General features: G+C 39.2%; 1 protein-coding gene across 1 annotated transcript in view; it reads left to right on the top strand.

Annotated features, from left to right (window-relative positions):
* The first annotated feature begins 669 nt into the window (after nucleotides 1–669).
* The window catches only part of LOC145980298 (KH domain-containing, RNA-binding, signal transduction-associated protein 2-like), a 339,869-nt gene continuing 324,913 nt past the window's right edge, over nucleotides 670–15,625 (top strand). The window contains exon 1 of the mRNA XM_083113316.1: nucleotides 670–1,045. Coding sequence (XP_082969442.1) covers nucleotides 910–1,045 — 136 coding nt within the window. The 5' untranslated portion in view covers nucleotides 670–909. The remainder of the gene's footprint in view (nucleotides 1,046–15,625) is intronic.

Consider the following 15,625-nt stretch of genomic DNA (forward strand, 5'->3'; position numbering starts at 1 on the left):
TTCTTTCTCTTTTTCTGTATGATTCTTTCTTTCTGTTTTTTGTCTCTTTGTTCTTGTTTTATATTTTTATATTTCTGTCCGTCTGTCTCTTTTTCTGTCCCTTTGTTTCTTTCTTCCTTCTCTCTTTCTGTAACATTGTTGCTTTCTGTTATTTGTCTCATTGTTCTTCCTTCTTTTATATTCCTGTTCCTCTGTTTCTTTTTATCTTTTTCTGTCCCTCTGTTTCTTTCTTCTTTCTCTTTTTCTGTCTCTTTGTTCTTCCAATGTTATGTCTCTTGTTCTTTATTCATTCTACCTCTCTACTCCTTTTTTTCTTTCTATGTTCCTGTTTGTTTCCATCTTTATATCACTCTGTTTCTTCTTCCTAATTTTCTATCTCCATTTCTTCCTTCTCTCTCTTTGCGTCTCCCTCTATCTTCTTTCTGTCTCTATTTGATCTTTCTATCTTCCTCTTTCAGCTAAACTTTATTTTGTTTACTCGCCGGTAAAGACGGCAATTTCACGGTCCCCTACTCGCCAAACAGTTCCGCGTCGATTACCCGTCACCGAGACGATAACTCGCCACCTACTGGCAACCCTGACTGGATTTCTGTGGCCTGGTAGGCGGTTGCGTACACGACAGACGGCTCGCGTTGGTCGTCGTTCGCTGCACGACTCAGTCACCGCCAGCTTGTCGTGAACTGCGGGCAGCCGGAACGCCGTCAAAAGTTTCCAAGGAGTTGAAACGTGCATTTTTTGTGTTCTTAAGATTTTTTCGTTCTGTTTTGTTGTTATTTGTTTTTAAAAGAAGAGGAGCGTGTTATTTTTTTTTGCCATAATTTTCTTTTTCCAAAAAAAAAAAGATAATTTTGAGCGCCAATAAGTGACGTAAATTTGGAAAAGTGTTTGTTTTTATTTTTGAGCGGCAAGATGAGTGAATCTAATGGTTCTAAAGAAGATGGCCAACCACAGCTGCCAGAGGAGTATTTGAGTAAACTTTTACAGGAAAAGCAGACGTTGGACCAAACACCAGGATTCTCGTTGGCGCAAAAGCTGCTATTGCAAGGTAAGTCTTAGGTTCCGGGTTCGCATCTCTTCCTCTCTTTTGTTTTTGTAGCCAGCTGCTGAATAAAATGTTTTACTCTTCCCTCCCCCTTCGTTGAAGTTTAGCATATACTTTTTGACTACTTGGCGGAGTGTTTAGCACAGCGTGCTTCGACTACAGCGGTACCGGGTTCCAATCCAGGCCTTGGGATGGGTGTTGTTTGTCATATCATTACTTATCGTCGCGATTAGCCAAAAGTGGCGGAAAAGCGACGTAAAATAACCTAATTCCATCGAGGTGTGGAAATGAAATGAAAGTTCATTGATTTTGTTTATTTCGCTTTTATGCCACAGTTGGCGTAGTTATGTAGGGGTTATGGGAGCTAAGCCCCCAGGACCAGATATTACCCCCCCCCCCAAAACGGCGACACAATGCACAAAATTATTAAGGAAAGAGAAACTACCCGAAAAATTAGGAATTTCATAATTAAATATTACATGTGAGGAATAACAATTCCATGTGTTGCTCTTATGGTGTGACAGTAACAATACTTAAGGAGAGAAGTTCAAATTATGTTTTAATGCAGAACAAAACAAAAGGTAGGTTAGTTGTAGTAAAAATAGGAAAATGTAAAGTTGTAGAGACATGAAAGAAATGTATATTTGTACTGTTACATTACGTATGTAGATAGGGCTTTTAAATGTCTTGAAGCATTATAATTTGTTCATTACCATGAAGCCATTAACATAAATATAATTAATAGGGCTATGATTTTCATGACTTATCATTTTTTTTTTTTTTGGTAAGGGTGATGTGTTCCCTAAATATATAGAAATTCATATTGTGAAGAAACTAATTTATTTAAGGTACTTTTTAAGGGCATATATTGTCATATTTGGCCATTTCTAATTGATATAGCATGATGGATTTTCGGTCATGTTCAGCATATTTTTGCTTTTTCAAGAAATATACAGTCATTTTCGAAGTTGATTCGTTTTTACTCCCATGTTTGCTCGAGAGGGTGTTTTTTGGACTACAGCAAAATCTTTTTCATTTTTAATTGAAAATTTACAGAAAGTATTCATTGAGCTTTGCAACTCACTAGGGCCCATAAAGTGTACTAAAAATAGTACGTATATGAAAATATGACAGCATAAGTTAGCTGTTGATGTTTGAAACAGTTCAGTTATAAGGGCATATTTTTCAAATTATAGTGCATATTTTGTAAAAAGAGCATATTTTATTTTGCACATTTTGGTGATTTTTAGGTCATGAAAATCGTAGCTCTAATAATTAATATAACATATTCGAAATATACCTTCTTTATTCTAAGGAATGCGTTCTTTAATAAATTTTCTCCCCTCTGTAATAGTGTATTTATTCCTTTCATAAAAGTGACAATCGAAAGTCAACACACGCTATGATGCCAGTGGTCCCGGGCATGGACAGTGTGTTCTTTGTGAGTTCCCCTTCATCAAGTTCATCGTATCATCACTCATCCTCATCGTCGCGATTAGCCAAAAGTGGCAGAAAACCGACGCTAAATAACAAAAATTGAATCAAATCGGCATCAACGTAATTCCATTTCTTTTGTGATGATGCGAGATCACCTATTTCCTAAGGAGAATACCCGTGATGATTTTCGTAATGGATAAAAGCATGAATAATGTTAGCCCCCCCAGTAGCGTACGCAGGATTTCATCAAGGGGGGATATTTCTAAAGCTTTCCCCAAATTCACATTACCATTGTTTTATTATACTTTTATTAAATAATAATCATAATTAATAAATAATACTTATAATAATTTATTAATTAGTTGAATTACTACTAGTACCACTACTACAATTAAGTAGTACAGATCTACATAAATGTAGTATTTTTGAAAGGAATAGAACGAAATTACTTTGTAGTCATTCGATTTTCACAAATTCTAGGAGCATTTATTTGTTTCTTTGATACGAAATAATTGTCTAGTCAACGAGGTGAGACATTTTAAGTGTGAAAAAGATCCATAAAAACAAGGAAATATATTAAAATAAATTGAAATAATCAAAGTGTGGAACTCATCCAAGGAGCTGCGGTGGTCTGGTCGGTTGAGTGTCTGACAACCACGCGGGAGATCAGGGTTCGATTCCCGAAATTGGTTTGAATTTTTCAGCTCTTGTCCCCAAAGATTTGCATCTGCAATATCTCGCTGTTCTTACCAAACAGAACATTTTACAATAATAATTTATGATATTGTCGTTTGAAAACAGAAATTGAAACGTGTCAGTGTATACAATGGGAAGGTGGACTGGTGGCTGTGTATTCTTGTCCGGCTAGCTATACATTACCCGCTTACAACTAACCAAGAACTTCCTTTAGTTAATGCTCATTGTTCACACACACACAAAAAATACATGTTCCTTGAACATTGATGCAGCTGAGATACAAAACAACTTTTTTTCTCTTTTAAATCAAAGGTGACCTCATATTTTATTTTCAAGAATTTGTGTTTATTTTATAGGCATTCATTCTGAGAGACGCGTGTGTTTGGAATGCTGTGCTTTTCTCTGTGCTGCATGGGAATAATAATTCAAATTATTATTATTGTTATTATTATTAGTAGTAGTATTAGTAGTAGTATTGTCGCAGATCTTTGACTGATAAATTGGCCATTTTTAATTTTCTTCACAGCATTTTTCATAATATTTCAAAAGCTCAAGGGGGGGTTAAACTCCGTAAACCCCCTTGCGTACGCCACTGAGCCCCCCTCCAGTAGGGGTCCGAGAGGAGTCTTGATCATCCCCACCCCATACGTTCAAGTAGGCATCCCCTTCCTCATCCCCCTGGGCTTTCTTGTAATCCTCAATTCTAAATTTTTGAGATGCTTGTCTTTGTATTTTGTGACATTTGCTTTAGAAGAAAGTGGTGTAGGCACAAAGGACGCTCGGAACTAGTTTCGTATCCGGAACCTCTTCACGATGTGTTCCGTAACGGACGCTGAAAGGCTGGATTCTGTATTGCAAATTTTGAGTTGCACAAAATTTCCATTAGAAATGTTCGTTTCGTGACGTAAGTTGCAAATTTGTAATATAAGAACGGAGGCACATTGCGCAGTGGTTTGTATATCTGTGCATAAAGTGGACTTAAAACAACAGGTCAGTGAATTTTAGTTTATCAAATCTCCGCCCACCGACACTAAAAAAGAAAGAAAAGAACACTGACTGCACAAAGTGTGGTAAGAAATGGTCCACGTTACATTTTGGTCTATGTATAACCTCAATGGTGTTAAATGGTGTTGCAATCAACACCATTTTAACACCACTGAGGTTCAGTGACGGATCCAATAAATTACAGTTGAGATGGGTGATTTCCTGTCGGCTCGCCAAGAACCAATTTTAACCTACACTTGCACTGTTGTATGTAAACAGTAGGCCTACATGATACTGTGAACAAGAACCACTCTGACCTCCATTTTCTAGATATTAACGTAGTGTTTTACAAAGGCAGAGACCCAGGATTGAAATAGATGGCTCATATTGTATGTCATTATCATAATTAGCGCAGTAAAGAGAATAAGCAAAGAAAACAAAAGCCTGTTCTCTGAAGGGTTCTTGGAGGCAAGTGGTTCTGATCCAATTTTAAACTGTAGGTCCAGTTCCAATTAGCCTATCTGAGCATAAATTTGACTCAATGCAAATTTTAAAATCTATTCTTGATAGTGTTAAACTTGATGATAAGAGACACAACATCTGAGTCTTAAAGAAAATTAGGTATAATAACATACCCAAAAATTTGGCTGCTGGGAGGGGCAATCGCCACTATCGCCCTCCCCGTGGAACCGCGCCTACTGAGTTTAAACGTTGACCAATATGGGGTGTGGACCAGTGATGTGCGTCTACGCGTAAACAACGATAGCCTACATTCTACACGTAGACTATTTTATACACGTAGATTACGAAATCTAAGTAAACAACATGGCGAAAGGTGATAACTTAGCAAAGGGCGCCGTGGAATAAAAAGGAAATTATAATGCGTATTAGTTGCTGATGTGTAAGGAGAACTTTTCATACTCTTTCTTCCAAATTCGAACAATTTCTCACCTAGGAAGAAACCTAACATAGGAAATATTCTAGTGTTTTATGGCAAAAAGACCACTCTTGCCTCACGACTGCCATCTGTTGTTTTTTTTGCATACTATTTATCTTCTTCCGTAGTTGATGATAGAAGAGAAAAGAAATTTTGTTGTAAATAGGATTCTTTTCATTTCGTTAGGAACCAATATAGTTGAAAATGTGACTTTCCTTTCATAAAACCCTTGAAAATTAATTTTAATGCACTTTAGATTGTCTACGTAGTATATGTAAACTACAACCCAATGTAATCTACGCGTAGATTACGTGTAGACAACGCATGTAGACGTAAACTTATAGCCTACGGCACATCACTGGTGGGGACTTCCTGGGACCACTCTCTGTGTCACGTTAACACCATTTTTTCTTCACAGTGCACATTAAATTTCGAGTTACAAAATTTTCCTCTTTTAAATTTTAGATTGCTCTTCCTCAATTACAAATTTTGATTTACTAAGCACTCACATTGGATTTTACTATTACTTGACTTTTTCGTGACGATTAAATGATAAATTTTTCAGTTTAATATTCACTTATACAAAATATTTGAGAGTGATTGTCCAGTTTGAACGAGTACAGCATAATACCGCTTTTTACTTTTTCTTTTTGTTTGCTTGAAACGTGCCCGATTAAAGCTACTTTGGGGCCGTTAACCCACTGTACCCCCTCGAGAATTACGTTGAATTATTATTTCTATGTTTTGCGTAATATAAAATTAATTTGCAGCGTGGGGAAAGCAAAAATAACTTAGATGCGAGTATTTGATCCCAAAGTTAGTACTCGGTGTACTTTCGCAGCTTTTTAGTAGTACAGTAAAACAGATTGTATGCACACTAAAATAGCGAAAGAACACGTCGGAAATTGATATCAGCTCCAAACATAACACTCCTAACCTAGCGATCTAAAATTCTATCTGGTGTTGTGGAATGTCGTGTTCGGTGCTACATTCACTTGCGCGAATCCTTCGAGCTGTTCTGCTTCACGGTAAGGTACCACGCTAAGATAACATATATACTTTATTTCCGCGAGGTAAGAAACAACGGAAAACATTCATAAATAACATAATCTTCATAAACCATGCAAAATATTTCACTTTCTCTCGGGGGCACAGAGGGTCAAGTGTGACGCTTCGTCCTTAATGCTGACACCAACGGAACATCACGTTCGTGTCAGATTTAGACTCTGAAAGAGACCCTTGCTTCCCTCCACAGCAGCTTCACAGGAATGCACTGGCAGACAATTTCTGACCGACCTCAGAGCCAGTGATGTGCCGTAGACTATAAATTTACGTCTACATGCGTTGTCTACTCGTAATATACGCGTAGATTACATTGGGTTGTAGTTTACATAGACTACGTAGACAATGTAAAGTGCATTAAAATTAATTTTCAAGGGTTTCATGAAAGGAAAGTGACATTTTCAACTATATTGGCTCCTAACAAAATGAAAAGAATCCTATTTACAAAAAAATTCTCTTCTCTTCTATTATCAACTATGGAAGAAGATAAATAGTATGCAAAAACAACAACAGATGGCAGTCGTGAGGCAAGAGTGGTCTTTTCCCCATAAAACACTAGAATATTTCCTATATTAGGTTTCTTCCTAGGTGAGAAATTGTTCGAATTTGGAAGGAAGAGTATGAAAAGTTCTCTACACACATCAGCAACTGATACGCAGTATAATTTTATTTTAATTCCACGGCGCTCTTTGCTAAGTTATCACCTTTCGCCATGTTGTTTACATAAATTACGTAATCTACTATAGCTAAAATAGTCTATGTGTAGAATGTAGACTATCGTTGTTTACGCGTAGACGCACATCACTGCTCACAGCTCTCTACTCCGCCAGGAGTTCCGGATTCGAATCCCGAATCTGGACATGGCTGTTCGTTGCCAGTGTCCGCCCTTTTATCAATATCACCACATTATCACTCGTCCTCATTGTCGCGATTGGCCAAAAGTGGCAGAAAAGCGACGTAAAATCAGTCAGAGCTAGGTAGTAATGATAAACTTTGATTTTAATATCTGGCATCGTTACGTTGAGTGCTACATACAACAGACCACATCTCATATTTTCCATTCATACAACAATAAATGATAAATAAACGAATCAAATATAAATTAGAGCTGATATAATGCTACACGTTTAGTAAATCGAAAAAGAAAAACACATTTAAAACAAGAAATACTTCGTTCCGGATATTAAAATTTCATCTCCCCCGGATTTGAAATGGGTTCATAATATCCACAACCTAGTTGTTCGTGACGTCGTGCTGGTATTGGATGACGTCACTATTCAGTATCTGATTTTTCCGAGTGTATCTCGATAAAAATGTATTTCTCTAAAGCGCACATGAATTTGCATTTTGCACCTTGTAGTGCATATTTTAGGTATTTTAAGTGCATGAATATCAGGACCTAATAATAACAACAACAGTAATAAATTTGGAATAAAATTAGTTTATTGTTACGAGTACATAATAGTTATTATTGTATCCTAATGATCATAACCACGTCCGGATATTATTAGAATAATTAAATCAAGAAGACTTAGGTGGACAGACCATATGGCGCGAATGGGAGAGGAAAGAAGAGTTTACATGATTCTTGTTGGGAAACCTGATGGCAACAGACCTGTAGGAAGGCCAAGAAAAAGATGGAGGGACAACATTGAGATTGACCTATAGAAAAACGGCAAAGATTGGATTGATCTTGCTTAGGATAGGGGCAGATGGAAGGCTTGTGTTGCTGCAGCCATAAACCTTCGGGTTTAAGAATGCTAGAGTGTTCGTTAATTTAATAATTATCTTTATATAATTATATAATATACAGGTAAGAAAAGTAAAGTGCTACCCTGTGCTTTGCACCACGCCATGGAGGCATAGGGCCACACATTTTCTATATCACGACGGTGAGGGTGATGTGATCAGCACCATGCCCCTGGCTGCCTTTACCCCCCAGAGTTTTCTCCAGGTTCTGACTTTATACGACACTGGGCCTCCCCCGATGGTGTAGTGGTAACGTTGTCGTCTTGTAAATAAGGGGTCCTGGGTTCGATACTCGGTGGAGACACATGACACAGTGGTTCCGATCCCACTTTAAACTGTAGTCCAGTCCCGATTAGCTTTTATGTGCATAAACTGGACTTCAATTAACAAATCAATCAACTTATACTACGCTGGGTGGGCGCCGGAGCCGCTTGAACAGGTGGAAAACAAATCCCGATTCTCCCTCGCCGGGGATCGAACCCGGGTCTCTCGCATGGTAGTCAGACGATAATATACATTTATACTAACTTATTATACATGTATATTATATGTACATAATATACATATTACTACTATTCAAGTTTTACCTGTGGACTGATCGCCTCCCCCCCCCCCCCCCCCAAAGAGAAAGATTTCTGGCTCTGCCCGTACCGCTCAACCTAAACCTGTTTGAATAGCAGCCATCTATTTCGAGTGGGTAAAAAGCGATTCTTAGCGTGGTAACTGAAGAGTGAATATGGCTGAAGAAGGAAGCAGAAGGAAAAACAATGGCAGAATCCCATCATAGAGGGAAAAAAAATAAAAAAAAATAAACACGGATTCTTGGTTCAGTGGATAAACATGACTTGCCCAAATCTCGCTGACTTTTCAATCCGCAGGCTCCGGGTGGTTGAATCGACAGCTGTGTTTTGGGCCACAAGGGGGGAAAAAAACCGATTGTAGTGTTTCCAACCTCGGAAACCAAAGATCAGCAAATAAATCGAAAGCAGTGTTGCCAACCCTGCAAGCGAAAGATCACCAGCTAGAGGATCAGAAATATTTTGCTCGTCGAACCCTCTTTGCTGTTCGTGAGCGAAATCAAGCCAGAAGAGTATTATGGCATCACGTTTCAACAACGGACGCTTAGAATCGAAAGCATCCAAAACCAGTCCAGCATCTACAATTTTTGGATTCATTGGAATCACACAGACCCTTTTTATTGCTTATATATTTGTGTGTGATTGGCGATAATACGTAAGGTTGATATATAGAGAGAAAATCTGCTTGTACCCTTCTTTGAAAAGTTGTCCTTGAAAAGCGGGAATAATATTTGAATTTTATCATGGTTATGGAGTGGCCAACCTGGTAACGTACTCAGTACTCCTCACACACCTTGCTACAAACGCCAATGCACAGTTTACACAAATCCGAGCTGCATCCGAGTGTACTCCGGCTCCAGCGTCCACACAGATCCGAGCGTCTCGGATGTATGCGAATTGGGGCGCGTCAAGTATCTGAGCGCTCAGTGAGCAACGTGATCGCTCAGCTACTTGATGGCCAAATAGGCGTTGCTCCGCGAGCGCTGCTCACTTGATCGCTGAGCGAACTTGAACCTTGCTCGCCACAGATTTGAACCACAGAATATAGCGTATTTGTGTTTCGATCTCGCGAGGCTAAGGGAAGAAGAGGAAAACTGTATAAGATGGCGGGGTGGCGAGCCGTGAGTGGCGACCAATGAGGAAATATTTATGGTGAACGGCTTGCGATCAGTGATGTGCAGTAGACTATAAGTCTACGTCTACATGCGTTGTCTACACGTAATCTACGCGTAGATTACATTGGGTTGTAGTTTACATAAACTACGTAGACAATCTAAAGTGCATTAAAATTAATTTTCAAGGGTTTCATGAAAGAAAAGTGACATATTCAACTCTATTGGTTCCTAACGAACTGAAACGAATCCTATTTACAACAAAATTTCTCTTCTCTTCTATCATCAACTACGGAAGAAGATAAATAGTTAGTGTTGCCCACGGGACGAGACGGGACAGGCTTTTAAAAATTCGAGACGAGATTGATCATGTGTTGTGTCCCGAGACAAACTAATATTTTCGAGACGAGACAGCATTTGACAGCATTTCCACGAGACGAGACAGGCCAAAGTCTTTGGCCTGTCTCGTCTCGTGGGCAACACTATAAATAGTATGCAAAAAACAACAACAGATGGCAGTCGTGAGGCAAGAGTGGTCTTTTCCCATAAAACACTAGAATATTTCCTATATTAGGTTTCTTCCTAGGTGAGAAATTGTTCAAATTTGGAAGAAAGAGTATGAAAAGTTCTTCTTACACATCAGCAACTGATACACAGTATACTTTTCTTTTAATTCCACGGCGCTCTTTGCTAAGTTATCACCTTTCGCCATGTTGTTTACATGAATTACGTAATCTACGTGTATAACATAGTCTACGTGTAGAATGTAGACTATCGTTGTTTACTCGTAGACGCACATCGCTGGTTAGGATGCATAAACTTTACAAATATTTTTCCAGTTTCCTTCCAAAGGAGACCTAAATTAACTTGGCCGAATCTCAAAGAATTTACAAGTTAGCTGCCTGTCTCTAAAAAAAACAGTACAAGCCTTGTTGATTCTGAATTTTTGCCCCATTATAACGGACCCTTGTTTTTGCCAGAAGCATTATTGTGTTTGCTTTGATCCTCATGCCTTATTAGCTCCATCTTCAGGAATTTTCTTCCTTCCCATCTCCCATCGTTATTTTCTTGTGCTCCGAGTTAGAAATTGCCCGTGAAAAATAAATTACGTCAGGCCTGCCTTTGAAAGGTAATTTTTCGAGTAGCTTTTCGATAGGTTTCGTTTATACAATAAAGCTTCTGGGGGAAAGTGCTCTTCAAATTGAACAGAATGTAGGGGCGAGATTTGTTTTAAAGCGTTATGGCCTAGCTTAAGTAGGTCAATTCAAATTGTGATTTTAATAACTAGGGCATGGATTTTTATGACCTAAAATCACCAAAATATGCAAAATAAAATATGCTCCTACGACCTAAAATTGTACAAAATATGCCTTGGTAACACTTTACTATAGGGGTGACGGATTTCTTACTTTTTACAGGAGAAAGTACTTACGGAAATCATTTTCTGTAGCGTTGTGGAAGTTCGTGAATGCAGTTTTGATCCATTTTAATGCGAATGCACGCTGTTTCTGCTGCCGCCATTTGCTTTCTGTACGAGAGCACAATGTTCCGTGTGTTAGATGACGTAAACCCCGTAGTCAGTGTTTCAAACTCTCCGTGTTTTCACTATAACATGACGTGTCGAGTATTTTTAATTTTTTTTTAAACTATGCTTGCCTAACCTAACCTTACGGAAAATGGTTTGTGGAGCTAACGTGAATGGTTTTTGGGGCTAACGTCAATGGTTTGTGAGGCTAACGTCAATGGTTTGCGAGGTATTAGCATAATTTCAAATCCGGGCACGAAAGTAGGTATTTTCCGGTGAAGAAGGTTGCAACACTGCAAAAATCGACAAAACAAACTCACAACGCGCGATGAACCAGTACGCTATCGTCATAATGTGTGTTACAGAATCGAAATAACGAGTAACAGTAAGTACTCGTAAATGTAAGAAATAGACATTATTTTCGTTAGAAATTCATTATTTCACCTAAAGAAATGTTCCGCATTCCAGATTAGTACGTTAGCAATGTAAAAAAGTGCGAAATAAATGATTTTAAGGTGTCACCCCTATAGTAAAGTAGTACCTATGCCCTTATAACTGGACTGTATCCAACATCAACATCTAAATGCTGAGATATTTTCACATTCGTACTATTTTTAATTCACTTTATGGACCCTGAGTTGCAATCCACAATGAACACTTTCTGTAAATTTTCAAATGAAAATGAAAAAGATTTTGCTGCAGTAAAAAAAAAAAACCTTCGAGTGAACCTTGGAGTAATAATGAATCCACTTCCAAAATGACTGTATATTACTTGAAAAAGCGAAAACATGCTGAATATGACCGAGAATCCATCAGAATATGCTCTATCACGTACAAATAGCTAAATATGCCAAAATTTGCCCTTAAGAAGCACATTAATTTAATTATTCCCTTCATAATATGAATTTCTATATATTTAGGGAACACGTCACTCTTATCAATTAAATATGCTAAGTCATGAAAATCCTAGCACTAGGATTTACATTTCTATTCGTAAACTTTTTTCATCTCGTCTAATATCAGAGAATATGATTTTATTTTTATTTAGCGTCGCACTTCTGGTGCTGCTGCATTTGGCTAATCAGATCGATGAGGATGAGTGATGTTAATGCTTGCAGAAGGGTACACTCGCAGAGAACATCCATGCCTAGGCCGGGATTCGAACCCTGGACTCCTTGCGTCGTAGCGCGATGTGCTAACCACTCCGTCAAAATCTTAAGAAAATATACCGGGTGGACACAATTAAAGTTACAAATGCTGCCGAGAAAAATAGTTCACATTTTCACCACCAGGTGTAAATGTGGCGCTTAGAATTAAAATCCCCCTACTCAGAGCCCTCTGGAACCAACGGGATGCACTGAAACTTCGTACAGAGGGTATGGACACCAAGGGGGAGCAAATGCCGACGTAAAAAAATAGTTGAAATTTTCGCCACCAGGTGGAGATGTGGCGCTGGAGTAACGACAACCTAGTACACACTGGACTGCATTTTGCACGGGAATCGTTTTGTGTCCTGTCAATTTGTGTTGTGTTTTCATCCACTTCGTCTTATCACCATTCTCCCATCTTGCTGAAACAGGCTCATGGGACGAGAAGACTAGATCTAAAATATATATTTACTTATAAGAATGTTTTATATAGAATATTTCTTTGTTTCCTTCTTTCTGTTTTCGATACTTTTTCGTCGCGGCGGTGAGGATGAGTGATGAACTTATGAAATGGATGATGGGACAAACACCATGCCGTAACCAGAGTTCGAACCTGTTCGCAAGGTCTTCCTAGAGGCTTGTGCTGACCACCCTGCCACAGAAACCCATGCAGATGTTTTCAGAAATTATTTGCCTCTCAAGAATTAATTGCACCTAAAAATGATGGATCACCACCACTTCAATCCATGATGAACTGCAAGAAAAGAACACGAAATATTTCCTCCCCTGCAGTGTAAGCGGCGATCTTCTGCTAAGGCACCCACAAATTGCTTCCTGCAGACCAACGAGGCTCTGGCGATCCTTCGTAGGGTCGCGTTGTCCTGGGATTGTCCATGTATGTACCGAGCGCCCCTTTAAAGCCTCAGCTTTTAAGAGGTAAGGAGATTCTATCCTCGGAAACAGGATATTTTTTTTGTTCTTGTTAAGTGATGAAAGAACAAGTTTTAAAAATTTAGTGAGGATTCTTTAAGGACATATTTTGTTTACTTGTCCCGCACCGTCGCCGTGCAGTATACACTCAGAGAATTAAATGCATCATATGGATTGATGTATCAGAATGCATCGATTGATGCACTACAGTGTGTCTTATGGCTTCTTCATGGAATCCGATTCAAATTTGATGCATTTGGGTGCATTTTTTGTATGTCGTGAAAGAAACACCAAAGTGCATAATTTGATTCCAGTGAGGATTTATTTCATTCGAGACGCACTTCAATGCATCAGTTGATGCGTTTTGATGCACCAGAATGCATCTTTCTTCATGATGCAGGAAGGTGCATCAAGGAACATCGACTGATGCACTGAAGTGCATCTCGACTGAAAGAAATCCTCACTTGAATCAAATGATGCACTTTGGTGTTTCTTTCACGACATGCAAAAATGCATCCAAATGCATCAAATTTGAATCGGATTCTTTGAAGAAACTGTAAGACACACTTTAGTGCATCAATAGATGCATTCTGATGCATTAATACATATGATGCATTTAGTTTTCTGTAAAGGACCCCGCGCACCGAGACGCCGGAAGCGCCGCTACAGAACGGAACAGTTTCGCTTCCGGCGTCTCAGTGGGCCATAATCCTGAAGTTAACCTGCAGACTTCTAGCCGGAAATTCCATGCTTCGGTTCCGCACGTTCCCCTGTAGTAAGCGTTACACCATTTGATTTCTAAAGAAGCAGACGACAGACGTTCTGTTGCCGGATTTTTCCGTGTTTCCCCGCTTCACAGTGCGTCGCGCGCAGGTCCCAGTTTCCTGAGGGAAGGGTAACGACTTTTCTCCTGAGATTTCGGCCTGTGTACGGGACCGGTGTCCGCCCGCCATCGTGAGGAAATTGGGGAGCTAGCCCTGTCATGGAAACGTTCAAGCAGAGGCGTCTCGTGAACGCATGCGGTGCATGCTGCGCATGCGTCAATTGTGGGAAAAAGGACAGCTTGCTCTGCGACGACATTAATGAGCATTTCTACATTCTAATTTCTTCATATAGGAGAAGTATTTATTTTACACGAGAGCGCTGAACTAAGCTTATATTACATTTCTTGGATCTGAAGTGACGCATGCGTTAATTGTGGGAAAATAATTGTTACTTTCTTTCACTTCAGATCCAAGAAATGAATAAGCTTAGTTCAGCGCGCTCGTGTAAAAGAATTACTTCTCCTATATGAAGAAATTACAATGTAGAAATGTTCATGAATGTCGTCGCAGAGCAAGCTGTCCGTTTCCCCACAATTGACGCATGCGTTCACGAGACGCCTCTGCCTACAAGAATGATTGGGGTTTCGTCGTGCTATCCACACGTCACTCCATAACGGGTTGGATGATGGCCCACCTCCGGGAGTGATGCCGGCAGTCTGTAGGTAGGCCTTGTCCCTCAGGGGCTGTTGCACTACGGCTTATAATTATTTTATTTTAGTTACGGGGCTTATCCCCGTATTGCGTGACGGACAAGAATAGCCTATGTTCTGATGTGCCCATAACATAAAAATCAATCAATCAATATTTCCTTCCCCTCCACACACACTTCTAAAATTGTTTCCATGGAATGAAGATCCGAGAGTAAACTGTAAAAGTTGCTGAGAAGCCGAAAAAAATTCAATTGCCCGTAACGAAAGCATTACGGCCCATTTCGCCTTATTACGTTTTCACCTCCCCCAATAGAATTTCAAATTATTTACTTGACACGAACTTTTAAGGCGAAACGGGACATCCCATTTCGCTTTATCCTGTTTCGCCTTACACACAAACAATTTCCCACCAGGGAATATTATCAACATGAAGGGTCATTATTATTAATGTATTATTAACCTAACCTAACCTATCCGGCAGGACAATGAGAGCCAAGGTAGGCAACATCACAAGCTCTGCGCCCCCATTATGAATTACCCTTCGAGTCGATAATATTCCCAGGTGGGAAATTTGTTGTGTGTAAGGCGAAACAGGATGTCCCGTTTCGCCTTAGAAAGTTCGTGTCACGTAAATCATTTGAAATTCTATTGGGCGAGGTGAAAACGCAATAAGGCGAAATTGGATAAGCAGTGATGTTCATCTACGCGTAAACAACGATAATCTATATTCTACACGTAGACTATTTTATACACGTAGATGACGTAATCTATGTAAACAACATGGCGAAAGGTGATAACTTAGCAAAGGGCGCCGTGGAAGTAACAAAATTATACTGCGTATCAGTTGCTGATGTGTAAGGAGAACTTTTCATACGCTCCCTTCCAAATTCGAACAATTTCTCACCTAGGAAAGAAACCTAACATAGAAAATATTCTAGTGTTTTATGGGAA

This window comes from Lepisma saccharinum, chromosome 27, assembly GCF_977018435.1.
Source record: "Lepisma saccharinum chromosome 27, izLepSacc3.1, whole genome shotgun sequence".
NCBI lineage: Eukaryota > Metazoa > Arthropoda > Insecta > Zygentoma > Lepismatidae > Lepisma > Lepisma saccharinum.